Source organism: Entelurus aequoreus, linkage group LG16 (assembly GCF_033978785.1).
Source record: "Entelurus aequoreus isolate RoL-2023_Sb linkage group LG16, RoL_Eaeq_v1.1, whole genome shotgun sequence".
In the NCBI taxonomy this organism is placed as follows: Eukaryota; Metazoa; Chordata; class Actinopteri; order Syngnathiformes; family Syngnathidae; genus Entelurus; species Entelurus aequoreus.
Window position 1 is genome coordinate 26,177,613 of NC_084746.1, and position 25,036 is coordinate 26,202,648.

Here is a 25,036-nt window from a genome sequence, read left to right on the forward strand (position 1 = left end):
AAAAATAATTCTAAGGTTTTTTTCAGTTTATTCCTCAAATTAATTTTAAAGATGTCGTTTTGCGATTGTGGACAACCGTTGTGTGATGGGGACGTAGAATCAACAGTACATTTATTTCATTAATGTATGTACAGTAAAACTGTGGAATTGCGTACGTTATTGGCTTTTCTCTAATATTCCAAACGTGCAAATGTTCTCTGAAATTTATATTGTTATTGGGATTCAATGAAAAGAAAGTATATGAAAATGTTTTAAACACAATAATTGTCATGGGTATTTTTTTATTCACAAATGTAGGCTCCGGCCATGGATGGGTAATGGACTGTAGAACTTTACCATGCAGTTGGCCAGCTAACCTTTTAGACAACCCCTCATTTGTATCTATATATGTATATACATACATACATATATACATACATAAACATATATACATGTGTGTATATATATATATTAGCTTTATTATTGTGTATTATACCTGTTCAGTAATATTTTTTTCCTTGAAATTGATGCCATAGTTGTTGTAAATGTTCTATATAACAAAATATGATACATCTTCGAAGTAATACAGCAATACAGTAACACGATTCTGCGTCCATCATATAATTGCCAGTAATTAACATATTTACTGTTACATAGTTATGTTGCTTTCTTTTGTCAATTTACTATCAATATAGTTAAAATCAATTGCAAAAATGATCACAAAACACTTTTAAAAATAAAATTTATTAGCATCTCTATAACGTGTATAAATAAAACATATATGAAACAATGCATATACGTATTATGTAATGAGCTGAACAATAACAGGGTTACATGGTGATACAAGGGAGCAGTTCTTTACTTTAGCCAGTGTATTTGTGAGAAAAATTGTACCTTGATAATCAAGTCATCAAATATGCACACATATAAGTTGCAATCTACATTCCTCAAAAGAAACAAGTAAAACAAACACAATCATTCCCTGGCGGCAAGAAAAAAAACCCTGGAGTTTTATGTTCTGTTTAATGAATTCTCAAAATCAATAATTGATAGATTCTTTAGTGACTTTTTTTTTTGTGGTTTCACGAACCGTGCTGAGAGTCAAAGTACTGACTTTTCTCACTTTTACTCTCAGGACGATTTTCTTTTCACTTCATTTTAAATTTACAGAAGTCACATTGTATTGTAACAACAGGTCTTTATGAACAGACCTGAAATCTAGGGGGAAAATATGACTAATATCGCAGACACAGTGACAAAAAAAAAAAGAGTGACACATGTAACTAACAGACCCCAAAAGGATCAAAAAAGTAATTTTACATTTTACTAATAATGTAACAAGATTGGTTATTCTCAGCGATGGCTTGCTGTACGCCTGGGTCGAAATAACGAGGAGGATCAACACTTTCGCTGGGCTCTAAGGCAAAAGCAAAGAAAGGAAGAAGGAACCTCTCCTTCGTCTTCTTATGTCACCCAGTTTTGCTATTCAGTCATGCTCTAAAAACACTCAAGAGTGTTCAAACGTCTTACAAAACGGACAGATATGCACACACGAGACGAGAAGCTACCGGCCATGAACGCAAGAGGAGCCCATGTAACATGGAAGTCGAACCATTGCAAACAAGCTGCCTTGTTGCACTTGTCTTACTTTGTCCTTCATGATTTAAAAAGAGCAGGACAACATCCAAGACCTTCAAAAGTACAAATTAAAAAGTGGGTAGGTAAAAAAACAAAAACAAAGTGGTGGTCTGCATTAATATGCAGGTGTAGGTGACAGTGCGAGGTTATCGGCACCCAAGGATCATGGCAACCTCATTGAGCTGTGTGAGGGATTGTGTCATAGACCTGGGAAAAGTAAAGGAGTAGAAGGTAGGAGGGGGAAAACATGGTCTCTGCTCCATTCCAAGTCTATAGAAGAGTGCAAAGATCCCCTTATATTATCCCATGACATAACTGTCTGTCTTAAAATTCCGCAAACTCCTTTACGCATTTTTCCGTTACGGAAACGCGGATGTCCTCCTCGTCGTAGTCGTCGAAGTTGCTGGTGTCGCCAGGGCCTCTGCACTTTGGTATGAACGGGGCCTCTACCTGCCGGGGCAAACAAAGTTCAAGTAAGCCTCTCCAAATTAAGAATCTGATTAAATGTTGAAGACAGTGACTGTAAACATCACGAGTAACTGTCGGTAATAATTAATAAACATGCATCAACATAGCTTGGCATTTAACCAGCGAGTGTGATTTAGCATCTCGCACCCGTGTGGAAAGCTTTTGGTGTGATATTTTTCCTGTCAGTCCAGGTCGCTGAGCTTGGTATTTGGCAAATAAAGTACACCCAGGGAAAAGAATGTGGAGGCACAAACACACATGACATTAATGCAGTTTGTAAAGCAAAGCTCTTGATGTTTCTCAAACCCTTTACAGTAATAAAGCAGATTAATACCTCAAATGCTCCAATTAACGACTATTTAACCACAGAGGCTTTACAAAGCTCATAACCACAAGGGTCTCCCAATGACTGCCGGGTCAAAAAACTGTCATTAATGGCTAGAGGTGGGGAAAAAGAATAAATTCTCCGATGCATCACGATTAGTATGTGAGCTATGTTGAATTGATGGAAAAATATCCAAATTATTATTATTTACCTACCGTATTTACCGGACTATAAGCAGTAACTTTTTTTCCCAGGCTTTGAACCCTGTGGCTATGCTATGCTAACACGTGTGAAAGTGTCTGTGTTAGTATCATTAACTTGTTTCAGTTTCGTAAATTCCACAAAACGTCACCGTCACGTCATAACCGTGATAATTTTGGTCACAATAACCATGATAAGCAATTTTCATACTGTGACATTCCTAATATATATATATATATATATATATATATATATATATATATATATATATATATATATATATATATACACACACACACATACATATAATTTATTTATATACATACATATACATACTTTATAGACATATATTTAATTTATATATATATATATATATATATATATATATATATATATATATATATATATATATATATATATATATATATATATATATATAGTCATATTCATATATACACATACATCAGGCATGTGATTTGACCACAATGAAAAAGACTGAAAAAATTTCCGGGGGTCTGGGGTACGAAGGCCCCCAGCCAGGTCCAGGGCGGTGCCCTGGTGGGGGGACAAGGGGGGCAACGGCCCCCGAAGCTCCTGGTTTTTCACCAATTTAACATGCTAAAATTAACAAAGACAGCACCATTTGAAGAAAATATTTTAGTGTTTAAAGACATGAAAACATCATTAATAGAACATACATAACCCAATTATAATAATGAATCACTGTATATGGTTCAGTCCCAACAGTATTTAGTCACAAATATTTACATCTTGTGTTCATTTCACATCCACAGGTGTCACATTGATCAGTGATATTATCTACAGTTTATTTACAGTATTACCACATTACTTCAGTTCACTTAACACATTAGCTTTCTCTGAGAGCCCAGCCCTAACATGAGCTTTCCTTGCAAATTTCTGAGCAGCCTGCATTTTCCTTTTGGTCTCTGCTTTTGTAGCTTCTTTTTTGGATTTTTGGATAAATATAACAAAATACCAAATGTAAACATTTCATTCTTTTTGCCAAAATAGGATATACATTTATGAAAATAATTAAACATGTTTAGTATTGTTTACTCATATTTGAAAATAGGAAATAATAATAATGTGAGGACACTGACATATTGCGTGAAACAAGTGTGAAAATATTACCTTCAAGATTGTTACACCACTGACAATAGTTTCAAGAGACTACATAAGAACTTAATATTACAAAATAGTATTATATGCAAGTTTATTTCAAATAAATTGTTAACTGGATTCAATAATGCGACTCTTTGAATTTCTGTAATTTCATAATATATTTTCACGTGGCTTTTTATTTTTAGAAAAACCCATTTATATTTCGTAAAGCAATAATTGGTTAATATTTAAAACAAACATGCGTATTTCGCAAGCAAATATTTTATAGCTTACCTCATTATTAACAACCCTGTCTGCAACTGAAGTGGGTTGTGGGTGGATCTTTCCTCTCGATGTCACTTTCGGTTGACATCCAAAAGTACCAGCTAGTGAAAAGTTTGTTTTCCTTGCTTCAAGTTGTTTCATATGTTTTTGGCGTTTCGCATGTACTTCCAAAGCCTTGAAACCTCGTGATCCATAGTCAATATTATCATGACACCACATGCACCAAACCTTTCCGGAACGATCGATTTTCCGAATAAAATCACCGAACAAAGTCGTAACTTCCTTCTTCCCAACAGTATCAGTGATTTCCCTTTCCATCCAGTCCCATCGAAACTTATTTTTGACATGTTTATCAATTTATTTTACTCGTAAAGCGTCCTTTCTCTCGAGAACCGACATTGTTTACATATGGAAAATGGCGGTTATGAATGATGACGTTAATTAACGTCATCATTCATAACAGATGTCCTGATTGGTCACAAGGAACATATCGACCAATCAACTACGGCGTAATATAAACTACGTCTCGAATCTTGATTTAGGGTCGGAAAAAAAACCGGAAAAACGGAAGATTTTTTTTTTTCCCCCCGAGATTAAAAAAGACGGAATTACGACTTTAGACGGAAAAATCACATGCCTGATACATATATGTACACATGTACAAAACCTAAAACCAGTGAAGTTGGCACGTTGTGTAATTTGTAAATAAAGACAGAATACATCCAGCCATCCATTTTCTACCGCTTATTCCCTAATGATTTGCAAATACGTTTCAACCTATATTCAATTGAATGACTGCAAAAGACAAAATATTTAATGTTTGACTACAGAAACTTATTTTTTTTTGCAAATAATCATTATCTTAGAATTTAATGGCAGCAACACATTGCAAAAAAGTTGGCACAGGGGCATTTTTACCACTGTGTTACATGGCCTTGCCTTTTAACAACACTCACTAAACATTTGGGAACTGAAGAGATACATTTTTGAAGCTTTTCAGGTGGAATTATTTCCCATTCTTGCTTGATGTACAGCTTTAGTTGTTCAACAGTCCGGGGTCTCCGTTGTGGTATTGTAGGCTTCATATTGTGCCACATATTTTTAAATGGGAGACAGGTCTGGACTACAGGCAGGCCAGTCTAGTACCCACATTCTTTTACTATGAAGACATGCTGTTGTAACACGTGGCTTGGCATTGTCTTGCTGAAATAAGCAGGGGCGTCAATGATAACGTTGCTTGGATGGCAACATATGTTGCTTCAAAACCTGTATGTACCTTTCAGCATTAATGGCGCCTTCACAGATGTGTAAATTACCCATGCCTTGGGCACTAATACACCCCCATACCATCACAGATTATGGCTTTTGACCTTTTGCGCCTATAACGGATGGTTCTACCAAAGACTATAAAAATGGGACCCATTACCTCCCTGCTTGGCACTCAGCATTAAGGGTTGGAATTGGGGGTTGAATCACCAAAAATGATTCCCGGGCGCGGACACCCGCTCCCCTCACCTCCCAGGGGGTGAGGGGGATGGTTCAAATGCAGATGATAATCTCATCACACCTAGTGTGTGTGTGACAATCATTGGTACTTTTTATTTTCCCCTTTGTTCTGGAGGACACAACATTCTCAGTTTTCAAAAACAATTTGAAATGTAGACTCATGAGACCACAGAACACTTTTCCACTTTGCATCAGTCCATCTTAGATGAGCTCGAGCTCAGCAAAGCCGGTGGCGTTTCTGGGTGTTGTTGATAAATGGCTTTCGCTTTGCATAGTAGAGTTTTAACTTGCACTTACAGATGTAGCGACGAACTGTAGTTAATGACAGTGGTTTTCTGAAATGTTCCTGAGCCAATGTGGTGATATCCTTTACACACTGATGTCGCTTTTTGATGCAGTACCGCCTGACGGATAGTAGAGTTTTAACTTGCACTTATAGATTGTATAAGTTGTCTATTCTGTAGCAACGAACTGTAGTTACTGACAGTGGTTTTCTGAAGTGTTCCTGAGCCCATGTGGTGATACCACACACACGCACACATAATATATAATATTATACATTATATATACAATTAAATAATGTGCAATATATTAAATAATTTATTTATAATCAAATTGTCACCCCTGAAATTGTGAAGTGCACAAAGATTCCCACATCTATTAATGGCTGTGGCTGTAAGCAATCTCATGATGGAAGTTTTGTTATGGGGATAGTTATCCATCCATCCATTTTCTACCGCTTGTCCCTTACGGGGTAGCGGGGGGTGCTGGAGCTTATCCCAGCTGCACACGGGCGGAAGGCGGCGTACACCCTGGACAAGTCGCCACCTCATCGCAGGGCCAAAACAGATAGACAATATTCACAGTCACATTCACACACTACGGCAAATTTAGTGTTGTCAATCAGCCAGGTGCATGTCTTTGGAGGTGTGGTTAGGCTTAAGCCCAGGATCGAACCCAGAACCTTTGTATTAGATTCAAATAATTCATGCACATTAAGATATATCTGCACTTAATTGAGTGGGGGCCACTATTTAAGGAAATAAAGTGGCGTTAAAGGCACCAACTGTCTTGCCTTCCTCTCGTAGATTGCGATCCAGTCCGTTGTGGCGAACCATTTGTGTCCTTTGATGTCATTGACGCCGTTCTTCAGGTTGCCAAAGCGTTTGGTCAGGTCTACCTGCAGCAGATTCCTCAGAAGGTCCTTTAGGTCCGAGCTGAAGTGGGAGGGGAAGCGAACCTGGGAAGATAGAAAGGTGTCATAGGCTGTAGTGTGTGCAATAAAAAAATGCCGCAGGCTCGTACCTTGCCGGATACGATCTTCTCGTAGATTTGAATCGGTTGGTCAGCAAAGAACGGAGGGTAACCAGCTGCCATTTCATAGATGAGGACCCCGAGAGCCCACCAGTCTACAGCTTTGTTGTAGCCCTTAAGAAGTCATCACAACATTAAACGTGGGGAAAATTCCTCATTTTTATGTACAAACTTAGTCAGGGCATTATGCTTATTTAGCTTTTTATGGCACTTTAGAATTCCAAATAAGGTGCTACCTCAAGAATGGGTGTTAAATAGAGAACATACACTCATTTGCAAATGACAACGCTGATTGCTTCGTTTTTACAGTGGTTAACTTCCTTTTCCACTTGTGTGAGAGTTAGCAATGTTATATTATCAAGTTGCATGAGGCATATCTGTGATGTCACAGATCCTCCATCATTATTTAGGTGTTAGGTTGTATTTACACTTTTCTAATAGTTATGAATTGGGGTGCACCAAAAAAAAAAATCCATCCACATTCGAATTGCAATTCTTATTTATCCCAATTCTAAATCAATTTATACTTTTGAAAAATAGTTTCAGCAAAAACGTTTTTTTTTTTAATGAGAATCAATTTTTAAGAATACACTTAAGGCAATTTCCATGCAAGCCGAAGGAGCTTTTCTAACATTCAACCTGTTTTGAAAAAGTTTCATTATAATTATTATACCAAATAATATATTGCAAGAATCAATTTGAATTGAGAATCGGTTTGAATCGAGAACCAATTCTGAATTGAATTGTCACCTCAGGAATTGGAACTGGATTGAATTGTTAGGTGCCCATAGATTCACTCCTGGTTATGAATGCTAACATGTTACTTAAAACATTGTCTGCATATTAAAAACTATTTTATGACGGCAACAGTTTGACCCCGAAAATGAGTATTTCTATTTATTTTTGTTCTCATTGCAGTAATGTGTTTAACCTCAGTTTTCACTGTACATAAATATGAGACGTAGTCTGTAAAGTGCATTTCTGGGCATCAATATGCATAATGGATAGAAATACTATCTAAGTGATTGTCATAGACAACAGCAAATACAATCTGTAGGCACATGACAAGAGCACTCATTTGGCATTAATTCAAATTGTGCTAAAATACTGTACTTTGCTGAGAATAATTTCTGGGGCCAGGTACTCCGGTGTGCCACACAACGTCCAAGTTCTGCCTTTTACACGCTTGGCAAACCCAAAGTCCGTCACCTTGAAAAGTGTGAATGAAGCGTGTGAGAACAACACATGTTGCTGCCATATGCATCTGCCAACCAGGTGGGGCCTGGCGTCACCTGAATGTAGCCATGGTGGTCGATGAGAAGGTTCTCAGGTTTCAGATCCCTGTAGATGAGATCTAGTGAATGGAGGTACTCGAATGTCAGCACTATCTGGGCAGCGTAAAAGCGTGCGTGCGGTTCGCTGGAGGGGAAGTGAAGAGAAAAATCAATGTCTGCCCAAACCACGGGTCAAAACAAAACAAAAAAAATGGATTGGTTTCTTACTCCTACTCTTCAAGGCCTCACCTGAACCTTCCAATGCGTCTTAAATGTGAGAACATCTCTCCTCCTGGAACATACTCCATCACCATGTATAAATTGGAGTTGTCCTAAAAATAATATGGAAAACAATTACTCATATCTTCTATATTTAGGTAGAAACTGGCTGTCAATTAATGATGTGTGACTTACCTTAAATGAGTACTCAAGTTTGACAAGGAAGGGAAAGCTGACAGCTTGTAATATCCTCTTCTCGTTTAACGTGTGTTCTATTTGTTTAAGTTTCACCACCTGACAGACAAAGAGCAATTAGTCCGGTCACAACATTAGGTAAACCTGTATAGTTTAATGAGATTCAAGAGCTCATGCCTTCCCAAAGATCGGTTTTGTTGGATACTGTCAAAGATGTTAAAGGGGAACTGCACTTTTTAATTTTGTTTGGCAACATTAAATTGGCCTTAGTGTGTGAATGCTGTCTGTTTATCTGTGTTGGCCCTGCGATGACGTGGTGACTTGTCCAGGGTGTACACCGCCTTCCGCCCGAATGCAGCTGAGATAGGCTCCAGCACACCCGCGAACCCAAAAAGGGACAAGCGGTAGAAAATGGATGGATGGATTTTGTTTCGTCATTCACAATCTTTTTTGGGAGACAATCAAGCACATGCTTTTCTTTTTTTTAAGCATTCTAATTTGTAACTATACGCTAGCAAAAGTCAGCTAACAATTGAGGTCATGGGAATAATTTTGCTCTATTCCGTCTACTAAAAGCAGTCTCTAAATTTCCAAAAACCCATCAATGTTTTATATATATATATATATATATATATATATATATATATATATATATATATATATATATATATATATATATATATATATATATATATATATATATATATATATATATATATATATATATATATATATATATGTGTAATGTAGTACAAGTACATTTATATTAACATGTAATATTTATGTATTTTGAGCATAAGGTGCCACAATCTGTATATGAATGACCTATCTGTACAGCTCAATACATGTAGAACCGGATGTGTACTTGGTAATACTGTGGTCAATCATTTTATGTATGCGGATGATTTAGCCATCCTGTCTCCTAGCAGTGCTGGCTTCCAACAGCTGCTGAATATATGTACAGATTATGGTTTAAAATATGATGTGAAATATAATGCCAAAAAGAGTGTCATCATGATATGTAGAACAAGAGAGGACAAGGACCTCTCTTTTCCTTCATTCTATCTGTCAGGACAGGTGCTGAGTGTGTGTGATAAAACTAAGTATCTGGGGCACATCATTACTGATCTATTGGGTGATGATGATGATGACCTATACAGACAGCGGTGTATGCTGTATGCCCAAGCCAACATGCTGAGAAATCAATTTTATTATTGCACATATGATGTAAAGATAAACTTATTCAGAGCCTATTGCACTCCTCTGTATACTGCCCCCCTGTGGGTAAAGTATAAGCAGAAAAGCATACAGAAACTGCAGGTTGCTTATAATGACTGTATGAGGCTTCTCCTGGGAATTCCAAGAAGCTCCAGTGCAAGCCAGATGTTTGTTAGTGTTGGGGTGCCCACTTTTTCAGCGTTGCTACGCAACATTATGTATAAGTTTATGTGTAGGGTATCTGAGTCTGAAAATGACATAATCTCTGTGATAATGAACTCTGGCCGCAGTTCTGTTAAGTACTCATCTGGACTGTGGAATCATTGGCACACATGTTTGTATGTCAGAAACTGACATTTGGGTTTTATGTTTTGTTTTTAATGTATGTTTTCATTGTTTTGTTTTTAATGTATTATATTCTGTTTTTATATGTTTAAATGGATCTTAAGGTCTGCAATAAAGATTGATGATGATGAATAATTTTACAAGGGCATCACAACGGTCGCTATTTCCTACAACAACTACCACTAATCATGGCATACTTCATGAGAACCACCAAATGATGAACCACAACCTCATATTTTTGAGACTGAATAGACAGAGGATGATCAACAAGTTTTAGAAGCCAAGTAATAAGTAGATCCAGCAATTAGCGGTATTGCTAAATAAGAAATGCAAATGACAAACATAATAAAACAATCACTTACTGTACAATGTCTGCTCTCACTAGGATGCTGACTGACAGGATGTTTATATCTTCAAGTTTAAAGTTAAAAAAAAAAAAAAAAGTGGGCATAAACAAGTGTCTTTTTCGAAATCTGCAGGTATAAGTTAAATGTCATAGTTGACCAACTTTTCGGTTTATGACCACAGCCTTCTACTATACAAGTGAGAGACATGATTTATAATCTAGAATTCACTTTTACCAACTCAGAGGCGATGCTGCAGCTCGCTGGCTCAGTATGTCAATATAGCTGCATAAGTTAGTTACATCTGTGATCACAGCCCCGCTAAAAGTAGTTCCTCGACAGTCGCGCTTATAATAACAATATTGCTAATACTTGGTTAATATTCAGGTCACAACATGTAAATGGAGTATTGTTGGCGGCTTTTGGATGTTTTTAAAGGGCTTTATATGTGCAATATACAGTATGACTCCCATTAACTGCATTGCAAGCCATCCCATACTTGCCGTTTTTTCCAAATTAGAAAGCATTAAAAAAAAGGACGTATGTGTTCCTGCCTTAAATAGGGATTGTGAACGAAAGGCACAATTCCCCCAAAATTGCACTGCACTGGGAATTTTGCTTATCGTTTACAATCATTATGAAGGACATGACGGATGGATTTTTTAAATGCATTCTAAATATTAAATAAACGTAAATAAAAGTCTGCTGACAGGGCCACTATTTCACCCATAAAAAACAGTAAATAACCATTAAAAAAAACATCAACAATACACCATTTACATTTTGTGACTTGAATATTGACCAAGTATTAGCGATATGGTTATTATAAGAGTTAACGCAAACAAACTATTTATAGTGGCGCTGTGATCAATACCGTATGTCCCTATGTTTACATCATCAAGTGGTCTGCGGTTTCCTCGCTTCCTGTAAGTTTATTCTCATCATAAATCATGCATCTCACCTGGAAAAAAGAAGTCTGAATAGGTATTCCGACATGTTTGTACACTTTGACAGCCATTTAGGACCCGAAAATGGCCAGAAAGACACAAAAAGACGCTTAGTGCCCTGTTTCTTCCTGAGGATTATGAGACATTCTTCACCGAAATGGTAATATATGAACATCCCAGCAGTCGAAATCCTAATGACAGCAGCAATTGATGTTTTATTATGTTTGTTGGCTCTCATAATGTCTACAGTGAGTAATAATCAGTGATGAAAGAAAAGCAACCGTTGAAAATAATGTGCTGCGTATGCTTAAAATGAGCAAAATATGTACCGTATTTTCCATACTAAAAGGCGCACCTAAAAACCTCAAATTTTGTCAAAAGCTGACAGTGCGCCTTATAATCCGGTGCGCCTTATATATGGACCGATATTGAGCCTCCAACAGGTAAAAGTTTCAATCAATCAATCAATTGCAACTACGGTAAGCAGCCGCCGACTTCATTTTCCCCCGTAGAAGAAGCGTGCGGTGCATGCTGGGATATATGACTGCGCGAGGCGTGCCGTTTTGATTTCCATTTGTTTGTTTATGTAAAGACCCCAAAATGGCTCCTATTAAGAGACACGCTTACGACGCAGAGTTTGAACTTAAGACGATCAGTCACACAGTAGAACACGGGAATAGAGCAGCAGCGAGAGAATTTAACATTGTCACTGAACTGCTAGACAACAGCAGCGACACTGACTCGATTAATGCCGACTTCGACGATGTTGGATGCAGTATCCGCCCAACTGTTTAATTCGGACACTGAAGAAGAAGAATTCAAGGGATTCGTGGATGAGGGATAACTTCATAAAGTGAGCTTTACATGTTTATTTTGTGTGTTGTGTTGTGTGACATTAACGTTTGAGCAACGTTGAGTAATTGATTTATTGTTATTGCTCTGCACTATTTGGAGTGTTACTATATTGTGATTGCACTAACGTTTGATTTACCGTAACAGTATCACTGTTTTTTACGTGTTTATTGAATCAGGGAAAAGTTCCCCTCCACTATGTGATATAAATGTTGCACTACATTTTATACCTTGCTGTTGTTAAAAGATAAACAAAACACCACGTCACTGACTTTACCTCTGGGAAAATAATAAAACAGCTGTTTATTCATTTTGGGAGTGAACAGAGTTGTCAGAACGCTGGTTTGTAATCTATTAATAAAGTTTGACTGACCTATCTGACTGTTTTGTTGACATTCCCTTTAGCGCAGCTCCATCTAATGGATGCATAGGTGCGCCTTATAATCCGGTGCGCCTTATATATGAACAAAGTTTTGAAATATGCCATTCATTGAAGGTGCGCCTTATAATCCGGTGCTCCTTATAGTGCGGAAAATATAGTATATATTAAATGTCATGAATTTGCTTGTTAATGTACATATCATACTTGCCAACCTTGAGACCTCCGATATCGGGAGGTGGGGGGCGGCGTGGGCGTGGTTGGGGCGGGGGGCGTGGTTAAGGGCGTGGTTAAGAGGAGAGTATATTTACAGCTAGAATTCACCAACTCAAGTATTTCATATATATATATATATGAAATACTTGACTATCAGTGAATTCTAGCTATATATATATATATTTTATTATACATATAAATAAAATAAATACTTGAATTTCCGTGTTCCGGAGGCTATCCAGTAGATGGCAGCATTGTCCTGTTTAACTTCTCCATTCATGAATGAGTATATCGTTTCGGCCACCGTGTTATAATAATGATAAATGGGTTATACTTGTATAGCGCTTTTCTACCTTCAAGGTACTCAAAGCGCTTTGACAGTATTTCCACATTCACCCATTCATACACACATTCACACACTGATGGCAGGAGCTGCCATGCAAGGCGCTAACCAGCAGCCATCAGGAGCAAGGGTGAAGTGTCTTGCCTAAGGATACAACGGATGTGACTAGGATGGTAGAAGGTGGGGATTGAACCACAGTAACCAGCAACCCTCCGATTGCTGGCACGGCCACTCTACCAACTTCGCCACGCCGCCCCTGTTCAATGGAGAAGTCTGCTCTACAAAATGTACAGGCAACATACATACCCCTTCCCCTTCGAACTGTCCTGGATGAACTGAAATTCTTGTTTCCATTCGTTTTGGAACTTGCAAGCATATTTCTTCATCTTGCTCGTCGACATGTCTGTAACTTCCTCGTTCTTCTGCTTCGTCTCCTTGTTGTGTGCGCAGTTGTGCGCTCTACTCTCTAAAAGCCGTAGATGTAATGACGTCATTGGGCAGGCAGGCTGTTTATATTGTGGGAAAGCGGACGTGAGAACAGGCTGTCCCCACTCAGGTCCGCATTGAGCTGGAGGGGGCGTGGCCTCCAGCTCCGGCTGAATACCGGGAGTTTGTCGGGAGAAAACTTCTGCCGGGTGGTTATCGGGAGAGATGCTGAATACCGGGAGTCTCCCGGTAAAAACGGGAGGGTTGGCAAGTATGGTACATATGCACTTACATCATGTGTATAAAACCCTAATAAAGGTGCTTGGATGGTTTTTTAAGGGCTTAGTAAGCGGAATCGCACAGCTCCCATAGGCTCCATTGTACGTTGACTTTTGATCGCATTCATTGCCATGTCTTTCATAATGATTGTGAACGATTAGCAAAATTTCAGAAAAAGGGCAGTTCCCCTTTAAAAGGTGACAAAAAAATGAAAATACATTTGGCACAATTAGAAGTTACATTTTGGCTAACTAAAACGACTGGCATTCATAGCTGTCAATCACAGACGCTATACTGGACGGATGCTATGGTTACAATATATTTGTTAAACCATTGAGTGAAATCATACACTTTCCCAAACACTGCTTTTGTATCATAAACATTATTCTGTTGTTGCATGCGTTTGTATTACTGGGGGCGTGGCTTACATTCTCAGGTTATAATGAAAACTTTTTAATGATTCTGTGTATGCATGTGGCTAGGGCTGGGCGATAAAACAATAACAATATATATCACGATAGACATGTGATCAATATCAATAGAAAATGGGGTCGATAGAACGTTCGGTAATTTCACTGAGTTCTTTAGAAAAAAATAGGAAGAAAGGCAGAGCCGGAACCGCACGGCATTCTGGGGTGTGTAGGCAGAGGAAGGGCTTTGGCCTCTCGACCTATCACGGCCGAGCCTGAACCGCAAGGCATTCTGGGAAATGCTAATAGGAAGAAAAAAGAAAAAAAAAGCAACAACGGCTAGCTGACGACGAGGAGTGAAACCAAACGGGAATATGAGCGCGGCAGCACGAGAGGAAATTGTAAATAAAAAAGGAAACGTCACGTCACCAGTTTGGCAGTATTTTGGATTTTTAAAAATCCGATACGAATCGGAGTAATACTGTCTGCAAACTTTGCAAGGTCGTCGTCCCGACCAAGTCTGGGAACACGACAAACTTATTTTACCACCCGAGCCGCTCTCACCCGCTGGAGTACAGCAGTATCAAACAGCCACAACCATCTACATCAGCCGGTGCAAGTGGAACAGCACCGAAGCGGCAACAACAGACCACCATCGTCTCGATGGTGGTCTGTTGTTGCCGCAGACAGTATTACTCGGCAGCAGTGCCATACGACACAAATTCAAAACGTTATAAAGAAATAACGGATGCAGTGGTGTATCAATTAGCGAAGGACATGCTACCGCTCAGCATAGTTGAGAAGTCTGGGTACAAGAATCTCATACACGTGCTCGACCCCCGTTATGTTCTACCTGGCCGAAAGCACTTTTCCAAGACAGCTATTCCTAAGCTTTACACAATGTGCAGGGAATCCGTGGAAAAGGAGATACTGAAGTTGGTTTGATTTTTCCATAAATGGCTGAAGAGAATAACAGGTTTGTTTTGTCACAGATGTTCAGACGCAAGTTTATTCCGATGTTTACAATATTCTGTAAGACATGTTTTTTTCTGCTTGCTTAATGTGACTGTTATTTATTTGCATATATTGTTACCAATATGGCTTTAAAGCCTGAGTTGTACACTACTCATTTCTTAATTACAATACTTTGCACATTTTGTTGGATTAAGCATTTATTTAATGTCAATATTTGCACATTGACCAGTATTTTCTTTTATCTGACTGTTTTTCATAATGCTGACCTCGTTCTAAAGGTTAAAGGTTATATTTAAAACAAAAGTATTTAAATTCAGCCTTTTTTCTCCTGGTCTTTATTTAGAATAGTTTTTTTTTTTTTTAATCAATAATTATCGATATCGACTGATATGAAACACTTATATCGTGATACATTTTTTAGTCATATCGCCCAGCCCTACATGTGGCAATTAAGTTGCTCAATAAAACAATCAGGTTGCAAGAATAAAAAAAAGTTTGTTTAACTGAAATTGTTAATTCACCTTGGAATTACTTTTGTAACCAATGGGGATAAAAAGTTAACACTTCATCAACCATGAAAAAAAATGTTTTTGCACATGTTGAGATCGCAGGCATTGTTGGATTTTTTTGGACACTTGAATGTGATGCACAATAAAAAAAGGTTTAGTTCAGAGGTGTCCAAACTACGGCCCGCAAGAGAATTGCGGCCCGCCGCAATCTGTAATTTGGACCACAAGACGGCACGAGTTCAGCAAGCTATCTGGCTGGGCGGGGTGTTTACATGTTAAATTTAAATACCTGGCAATTTCGATAGGTGCTTATATGTCGCTAAATTTGGGACAACGTGAATGACACAGGCCAGTGACCATGGAGTGTACTTTCTAGAGTTTACATGCACAGCAATACTTGTAAATTCAACCAGCACAAAAATTAAACATGTCACACATAACTTGCTCATTGAACTTTGTGGATATTATAAAAAACAGCAACGCCAACGTAGAGATGGCCACCCGAAACAGCAGCTAAGCTACAAAGCTAAAGCTAGCAAGAACAATTTACACACCCACAACACATCTCATCTTCTTGTGTTGTTGCAAACGCCATCATCAATGTAAGATCAAGGTACCTACAGACAGCAGTCACAACTCAAGAAGCTCTTTCTCTCTCTCTCTCCCTTTTTTTTAAACAGCCTCAAGTTGTCTCCACACATCAAGCTTAGAACAGCAGCAAACATTGCCCCTTCACAATAACAGTCTTGTGTGCATAGTTAGGTCTGACTGTGCTAACACAATAAAGGTTTCAAAAAAGTACCTTACACAAGCATAATGTATTTAAAGCACTTACTGACATATTCACACAAAATTATTTAGCTTTGATCTAAAATACTGGTGAAAATTGTCCAAAGATGTATTGTACCAATAAATATGATAATTTTTGCATTACATTAACAAACATTTTTATTAAATTGTATTTATGACACAAAAAGCACACACATGCTAATGTTTTCAATTGAAGATATAATTGTGTTATTAATCATGATTTCAATATCAATCAAAGATAATCGCGATAAATTTTTTTGCCATAATCGTCCAGCCCTACATATTGCTCTTTTCAATGAGCAGCAGCTGCTGGTGCTGTGACTCTCCCCAGCCGGCCTCCCTTATCGAGAAGCACTGACAGTCCTGTCTTGCTTGGGACAATAAAAATGATGCTAACATTAAATATTTGTTTTGATTTTAATGTTTTTGCTCTCTATTTTGTTTCTCCCACAGCGCCCCAAAAATGATATGAACATGTGTCATGGCCAACTATGCAACCCATCCCACCGACCCAACAAAATGTGTATCTGGAAAGCAGCAAAGTGTATTCAAAGGTCAACATATGTACAGAGTAAAATAAATGCTTTCATTTTGGAAAGCCTTTAAGTTTTTGATTCAACTATTGTTTTAGATCTCATCATTTTTTTTTAGCATTATTATTATAATTATGAACTCCTCTTAAATAAAGAGACTATTGTTTTGGATCTCATCATTTTTTTAGCATTATTATTATCATTATGAACTCCTCTTAAGTAAAGAGAAACAGACCTTCTGTTTGTCCAGTATTTTCATTGCAAAGTACTGCTCTGTTCCTTTGTGTTTCACCAGCATAACTCTCCCAAACGAGCCGGTCCCCAGAGTCTTTAATCTGTCAAAGTCATCGAGGCACGTCGTGCTCTGTGGGGAAGAACAGCATGTTAACGAGCCCGGAAATATTTGTTTTGTTCATTAACTTAATACAACATTCTAACCTGTGGCGGGCATTCCCATTTCCGCAAGAAATCTTCTTTGGCTTTGGCTAAGAACTCTTTCACTGAGGAGAGAAGAAAACAACATACTAGTTAACATTCATTCCCTCCCATGAAAACATATCCAGGTTTTAATTTGTAAATGTTGGGCATCAGAGGAGGAAAGGGAAGGGAAGGTCGATTGAGAAGACTCTCATCTGGATATTAATTACATGATACATAGTATATAAAGAAAACACAAACACAAGGGAACATCCAGGCCAGGCAAGACTAGTGATGCATGCCAAGAGACTATATATTCTTAATTTCTGTTATTTAGTAGCCTTAGTCAATGAGGAGAGGACCAACACAACACTCGGACATTACGAAGGAGTACTTTCTCTGAGCATTTTGTGCATCACTTTAAAGGGGAAGGCTAATAAACACAGAAGTGTATTGTAAGTAAAGACAAACCGATGTATGGCAAACACAGCAGATATCCAGATTGAGAGAACATAGATAACAAAAAACAAAAGAAGCACACACTTGTTATCAAAGCACACATAACAGCAAGCACATCAAGCAGCTTTCGCACAACGAGACCAGGCGCCAAATGTTGCCGGCTCATCTTTTTCTTTTTGCTGTTGAGAGGAATGTGCGTACCAAAAGTCTCTATTGATCACCACGTTTTTTTGCAGGAACAACCACCCACATGGATTGGATGATACGGATGGAAAAAGAGAGAAGACGAAGAGAGAAAAGGAGGAAAAAAAGACAAGAGTTCATGTAGACAAAACAACAATAAAGCATAATATGTGGTGACTGCAGGAAAGTATTTGGGGGAAGCTTTTAAAAGATCACTGATGTATATTAGGTTAGATTGAAAGGAAATTATAAGGAAAACACATTTAAAAGCTGCTATACCTTTTTACATTAGCGCCTGTATTAAAATAGCATTGATGATAGTTGACCTTGTTTAACTTTTAATGTGCAAAATTGTACAGATATACACTCACCCTCAAAACCATTAGGTACACCTACAAGATTTAATGCAAAATTGTGGGCTTTATGAAGATAAAAATGCTCAGTTTTGATTGACACAGTTAGAGGCTTTCCTAAACAATATTAGTTATCATCTACAATAATAATTTTATCATCTACAATAATAAACAAACTACATGAACATATTTAATATCTCTCTGATGGTATCGTTCAATATTTACTATTTTTCTGAAATTGTCAAAGGAGAACTGCACTTTTTTGGGGGGAATTTTGCCTATGGTTCACAATCATTACGAGAGACAAGAACACACGACTTTTTTTGGGGGAGGATTTTAAAGTTGACAAAAATACGCTCGCAAAATGTGGCTAATGGGAGTCACCGTTGTAGCCTTCAAAGCCCTCTAAAACAACTTCAAAAACCCTCCATCAAACATTTTATATACACGCTGCAAGTATATAAATATTGTAGTAACAGACATATTCATGATAACAATATGCAACATGTACAAATTTACCGTATTTTGGTCATTTTAAGCAATACCGGAATTTATTTCCTCAGCGCATTTATTTCCATTTCCATAGCAGCGCACTTCTGACTTCAGGCAACAAATGTGTGTTCCTACTTCCGGAAACAAACACAAGTGTGTCCTTATCACGGCAGACTTGGTAACAGACAATGAAGACGACTATATTTTGACAAATAAGGACTAACTACCTTATCTTTTTTAACCTGAATATACGGAGGATACGAGTCATACCAAAGACTATAAAAATGGGACCCATTACCTCCCTGCTCGGCACTCAGCATCAAAGGTTGGAATTGGGGGTTAAATCACCAAAAAATATTCCCGGGCGTGGCCACAGCTGCTGCCCACTGCTCCCCTTACCTCCCAGGGGGTGATCAAGGGTGATGGTCAAATGCAGAGAATAATTTTGCCACACTAGTGTGTGTGTGAGACAATCATTGGTACTTTAACTTTATAAACTACTGGTTATAAAAGCGAGTGAGTCACTTTTATATTGATCATGATTATGCTTGTTATTACAACTGCAGTCCATACGCTGTCGAGCGAGCTGTGTACAAACAAAACATGAAATGTGAGCTAATGCTTTACAGATCATGTAATATGATTGTTCATGTTTTTCAGTCAGTGAAGATTAGTGAGTGTCCTTGTGCATTACAAACTGAAAAGCCATTCAGCTGTTGACACGGAAGCTAGCTTACGGCTAATACCGTAGCATGTCGTCCCAAGGCAATGTGTTACTATATGTTACAAAAACAGTTCCTCAGTACAATAACAATGTCGCTACAGCTTGGTTATTATACAGGTTACAAAACGTAAATGAACTATTGTTGGCAGTTTTAGGATGCATGTTCAAAGTGATTCAGAGGCAGAATGGATTGCTCCATTAGCTGCATTGCTAGCTACCTAGAACAAGCCGATTACAACAAATTAGAATGCAATTTTTTACAAAGTGCAATTTCCCTTTACAGATCTCTGTAGACGGATAAAGGCTCACATTGATCCTTTGTTGTTGCACCATGTACATTATCTAAACAGGAATTACACAATTAGTGCAACAACAAAAAAAATCACTGCAGTTTAATTTGTATTAAACTTAAATCACTGTAGGTATATTATTGTATGTAAATAATAGTGAGATTATTTTGCGGCCTATACTATTCTGGTAGTGGCGTGGCGAAGTTGGTAGAGTGGCTGTGCCAGCAATCGGAGTGTTGCTGGTTACTGGGGTTCAATTCCCACCTTCTACCTTCCTAGTCACGTCGTTGTGTCCTTGGGCAAGACACTTCACCCTTTGCCTCTGATGGGCTGCTGGTTAGCGCCTTGCATGGCAGCTCCCGCCATCAGTGTGTGAATGTGTGTGTGAATGGGTAAATGTGGAAATACTGTCAAAGCGCTTTGAGTACCTTGAAGGTAGAAAAGCGCTATACAAGTATAACCCATTTATCATTTATTTATTTATTTATTTTACTTTACTTTACTTTTTAAAGCTATACCCATAGAGTTGAACGTGTCAAAAATGAACTGTACTTAACTAAGCGTAAGTTCAAACCCTTCGCAGACATTCAAAGGGAGAAGACGTGCAAGAAGACATTCTTTAAACTGATGGGAATCAATTATTTCATTGATTGTTGACGGCATCCACAATGTGACAGAACGTGTCGTCCTTTTTTAAAAACAGGGTGCTAATCTGCTGTGACTGTCAGTGTTTCAGCCACGTAGACAGACGCCTTAACAGTGTAAATACAGGTAATCTTGTGTGTATTCAGCAATGTAGGTAACCAGGTTTCCTCAACAGAGCGGCTCCACTCAGTCCCAAATCTGCTCCTGGGCCACCGTGTCAGCTTAAACAGGTTTAACAGTCGGCACATGAGGCAAGACGTCACATCAAGAAGGCTTTTTAAGAAGTTGAAATATACTGTGTTTTGTTTTTTTTTACCTGCGAATGTAAATCGAAATCAAAATGTTTTATGTTAAACATTCTTAAGTTGAATTGATTAGATGAATAATACAAGTTTACTTTTGGTTACTTTTTCCGTGTTAAATTATACTGACTGCATAGTGAATTTTTTCCCGGGTTTTCTCTCGAAATTATTATTTTTTCTTGTAAAATTAGGCATTGCTATTTTATAAAATAGCAACTTTATTTATTTTTTATAAAGCGCAGTCTTGTAAAAGTACGCCTTTAATTTTACTTTCCACCAACATTATTTTGTCAATGAAATTATGATTTCTCTCCCCCTCAAAAGTGTTTATTCTCCTAAAAATATATATATTAATATATATATTTTGTCAGGCTTTCCCCCCTCAATGTTACTTTCCTCCTGTGTGTATTAACTTTTTTCATCACAATATTTTGATTGTATTCTAGTAATACTATTACTTAACTCTAGTAAAATCTTTACATTTTTAGTATTACACACAACATTAGTCCCATATTTGTGTTGCATCTTGATCCCCCTAAGCTAACTAATATTGGAGTTTTTTGGAAATTTTACAGCTCCTAAAAGTAACGTTATTCTTTTAACATTCCAAAATGATTAAAAAAAAAACTTATTTTTTTTGTTGCATAAGTAATTTTGAAATATTTCAACTTTTTTTCTGTAATGCTTTGACTTTGCTTAACAGTATCTTTTTTTTCTCTTTCATGCATAGAGATTTGAGAATGTGGAATATGTTATTAATCTTGTGTAACTAGGCAATTTTACATCACAAATACAGATACATAACCCTTTGTTTTACAAGCACATGTCATGAAACATTGAATTGCTAGAGAAGATGATGTTTGGTGATGACAACATGGGAGCATACGAGCACGTTGACACTGGCCTGGACCAAGTTACGTCAAAGCGTTCAAATCTTGTAATACCCCCTTATCCTCTGACGAAGGGTCCGACGACAAGCCGCTCCAGTCAATGACAAGCTCAGTGAACCAAGATGGACCCTTAACCCCTACGCTTAAAAGAAGTCGCAGGTGACACACTTACAGATGGCACCAAAATACAGTAGTCCGGTTCCACTTTTTCGGAACCTGTGCATTTGTCATTTCTTCACCATATTTGGTCACCACTGTGCAGTGCAGCTGGAAGGCTTTGTTTATGCAGCCAAGAATAAAATGTGGCAGTGCAGCCCTAGGGGGTGGGGTTGGATTAGGGGGGCAGACGCAAATCACTGCAAGTTGGGTTTTAATGGCTATTTAAGACAATTACTCATGGGTTTGAGGCTTCAAGTTGCAGATTTGATCAGACACGTCCAGATTGACGGATGATGATGGTGAAGTGTCTGGAGTCTTGTAGCATGCCGATAGGAAGTGACAACACACACAAGACATACTGTACATAAACAGGCCTGAAGAGCTCCCACCATCAAGGGGCGTTGTAATGACAGGGGCCTTCTGATGGCTAATCCCCCCACCACAACTCCCTTTAACGGATACAATTAGCATACAAGCCTCTATGTAAGCACCATATACACATTTAGCATGTTACTTTATTGTCATTATGCGATCATAATACAAACCTGGTTGTTCACACCCCCTAATATAAAAATCCAACGGGGTCCTCCAGCGGCTAGCGATACATTAGCTCAATAAAAAACGTCAACATACTCGCAACGAATCAACCATTTTTAAAATGTAATATAATAAAACGGCACCAACAAGTTTGCGCTAGTGTATTAAAAAAAGTGATGAGTGTCAAGATAGCCCTCTGTTGCTTGGACAGTTATGGTGTCGCCACAGGCTAGCTCTTGAGCTAACATATGCGAGGTTGGCTACGTGACAAACGAAGAAAAGCAAACATTGAAGCCGTTCGAGGACCAACGCGAGTCAGACTCACCGCTCTCCAGCTCGTTGCCCTTCTTGGCGGTGGCAGCGTTCCCCATGTTGGAAGACACACGGCTGTGGCTCCGACGTAAGCAAAGGAGAGCGAGGTGGCGGTGGCGGTGGCGGGCTAGCTAGCTAGCTAACCTCCCTGCAAGCGGTTGCTCCGTTCCACAAAAACACGATAATGTTTTAAAAATGTTGCTGGTCCGAACGAAAAGGAAGGAAATTTCCTAACCAACAACGATCCTCACTCTTCATTTGCCGTCCACTTTCGCTCTTTTCCCCCCGTGAAATGTTTCAACTATTATTGTATGGCTGACATCAAGCTAGCGGTCACTGCTGCTGCTGCTGCTGCTCCGCCTGCCTGGGAAAGTCTCCCCCCCGCCCGGCAGTCTCTCAGCCAGCGCCGCTATGCCCCCAGGGCACAACATTCTCCTTTGTGATTACATTTGAAAGTCGTTAAAAGACATTAAAGTTTTACATAAGTATTACGACGGTTTTGTACCTTTTAAAAATGCCACACTCAACGGGCATTTTTACATTAAGGGCAAGTAGGTGAGTAACCCACCACATCCGACAGATGGCGCTGTGAAGGGATTGATTGATTGATTGATTGATTGAGACTTTTATTAGTAGGTTGCACAGTACAGTACATATTCCGTACAATTGACCACTAAATGGTAACACCCGAATACGTTTTTCAACTTGTTTAAGTCGGGGTCCCACTTAAATTGATTCATGATACAGATATATACTACCAGATATATACTATCATCATAATACAGTCATCACACAAGATAATCATCAGAGTAAATACATTGAATTATTTACATTATTTAAAATCCGGGGTGAGGGGATGTGGAGGGTGTGTATGTGTGTGTGTGTGTGTGTGTGTGTGTGTGTGTGTGTGTGTGTGTGGGGGGGGGGGGGGGGGGGGGGGGGGGGGTGGGGTTAGGTTTGGTTGTTATCATCAATATGGAATGCACTCCCAACAGGTGTAAAAGAAAGGGCATCTCTATCCTCCTTCAAAACCGCACTGAAAGAACACCTCCAGGCAACTACAACCCTAAACTAACACCCTCCCTTCCAACATAATACCTCTTCGGATTATAAATAATCAAATGTAAACAATCAAACAATCAAATGTAGACACTTTTTCTTATATTTTCTGATCTCTCTCTCTATGTCCACTACTTGCTGTACATATCCTACCAAGTCAGTCTTACACTGTTTCAATATCCATTTCTCTGATGATGCAATTGTTGATGCTGATTGTTGATGACTGAAGTGTTGATACCAACCAAACCTGCCCCCCCCCCACCCCCACCCTCTCCATATCCCACACCCCAGATTGTAAATAAAGTAAATAATGTAATAATTCAATGTATATACTCTGATGATTATCTTGTGTGATGACTGTATTATGATGTTAGTATATATTTGATAGCATTTGATAGCATATATCTGTATCATGAATCAATTTAAGTGGACCCCGACTTAAACAAGCTGAAAAACTTATTCGGGGTGTTACCATTTAGTGGTCAGCTTGTACGGAATATGTACTTCACTGTGCAATCTACTAATAAAAGTTTCAATCAATCAATCACTTCATTAATCAACAATTGAGAACAGAGAAATGGACATTGAAACAGTGTAGGTCTGAAGTGGTAGGATATGTACAGCAAGTAGTGGACATAGAGAGAGAGAGAGAGAAATCAGAAAGCATAGAAAAAGTATCTACATTTGATTATTTACATTTGATTATTAACAATCCGGGGAGGTGTTAGTTTAGGGTTGAAGTTGCCTGGAGGTGTACTTTTTATTGCGGGTTTTGAAGGAGGATAGAGATGCCCTTTCTTTTACACCTGTTGGGAGTGCATTCCACATTGATGTGGCATAGAAAGAGAATGAGTTAAGACCTTTGTTAGATCGGAATCCGGGTTCAACCGTGGTTAGTGGAGCTCCCCCTGGTGTTGTGGTTATGGCGGTCATTTACGTTAAGGAACTAGTTTGACATGTACTTCGGTATCAGGGAGGTGTAGCGGATTTTATAGACTAGGCTCAGTGCAAGTTGTTTTACTCTGTCCTCCACCCTGAGCCAGCACACTTTAAAAAGTGGGTAGGAGTGAGGTGTGATCTGGGGTGGAGGTCTAGAAGTAAT

General features: G+C 38.4%; 1 protein-coding gene across 2 annotated transcripts; it reads right to left on the minus strand.

Moving 5' to 3' along the window:
- Positions 1 to 704: 704 nt before the first annotated feature.
- prkacbb (protein kinase, cAMP-dependent, catalytic, beta b) lies at positions 705 to 23,416 on the minus strand. Of its 2 annotated transcripts, none has more exons than XM_062022487.1 (10): positions 22,889 to 23,416; positions 17,551 to 17,606; positions 17,348 to 17,476; positions 8,527 to 8,625; positions 8,362 to 8,444; positions 8,131 to 8,257; positions 7,952 to 8,047; positions 6,830 to 6,952; positions 6,600 to 6,764; positions 705 to 2,067 (listed from the first exon to the last, which is right to left on the minus strand). In XM_062022487.1, exons 1-10 carry the CDS (start codon positions 22,932 to 22,934, stop codon positions 1,942 to 1,944), a joined length of 1,050 nt encoding a protein of 349 aa, XP_061878471.1. In that variant the 5' UTR covers positions 22,935 to 23,416; the 3' UTR covers positions 705 to 1,941. The 2 variants fall into 2 exon arrangements, with proteins under 2 accessions (XP_061878471.1, XP_061878469.1); XM_062022485.1 differs by having other exon boundaries at positions 17,551 to 17,612; positions 22,889 to 23,413.
- Positions 23,417 to 25,036: the final 1,620 nt, after the last annotated feature.

Excerpts from the sequence above, each read along its gene's own strand:
- prkacbb (XM_062022485.1), bottom strand. The coding sequence starts at position 22,934 with ATGGGGAACGCTGCCACCGCCAAGAAGGGCAACGAGCTGGAGAGCG. Across the intron at positions 8,258-8,361 it reads AGACGCATTGGAAGGTTCAG|CGAACCGCACGCACGCTTTT; the intron begins GTGAGGCCTTGA and ends CTTCCCCTCCAG. Across the intron at positions 8,048-8,130 it reads ACCACCATGGCTACATTCAG|GTGACGGACTTTGGGTTTGC; the intron begins GTGACGCCAGGC and ends ACACTTTTCAAG.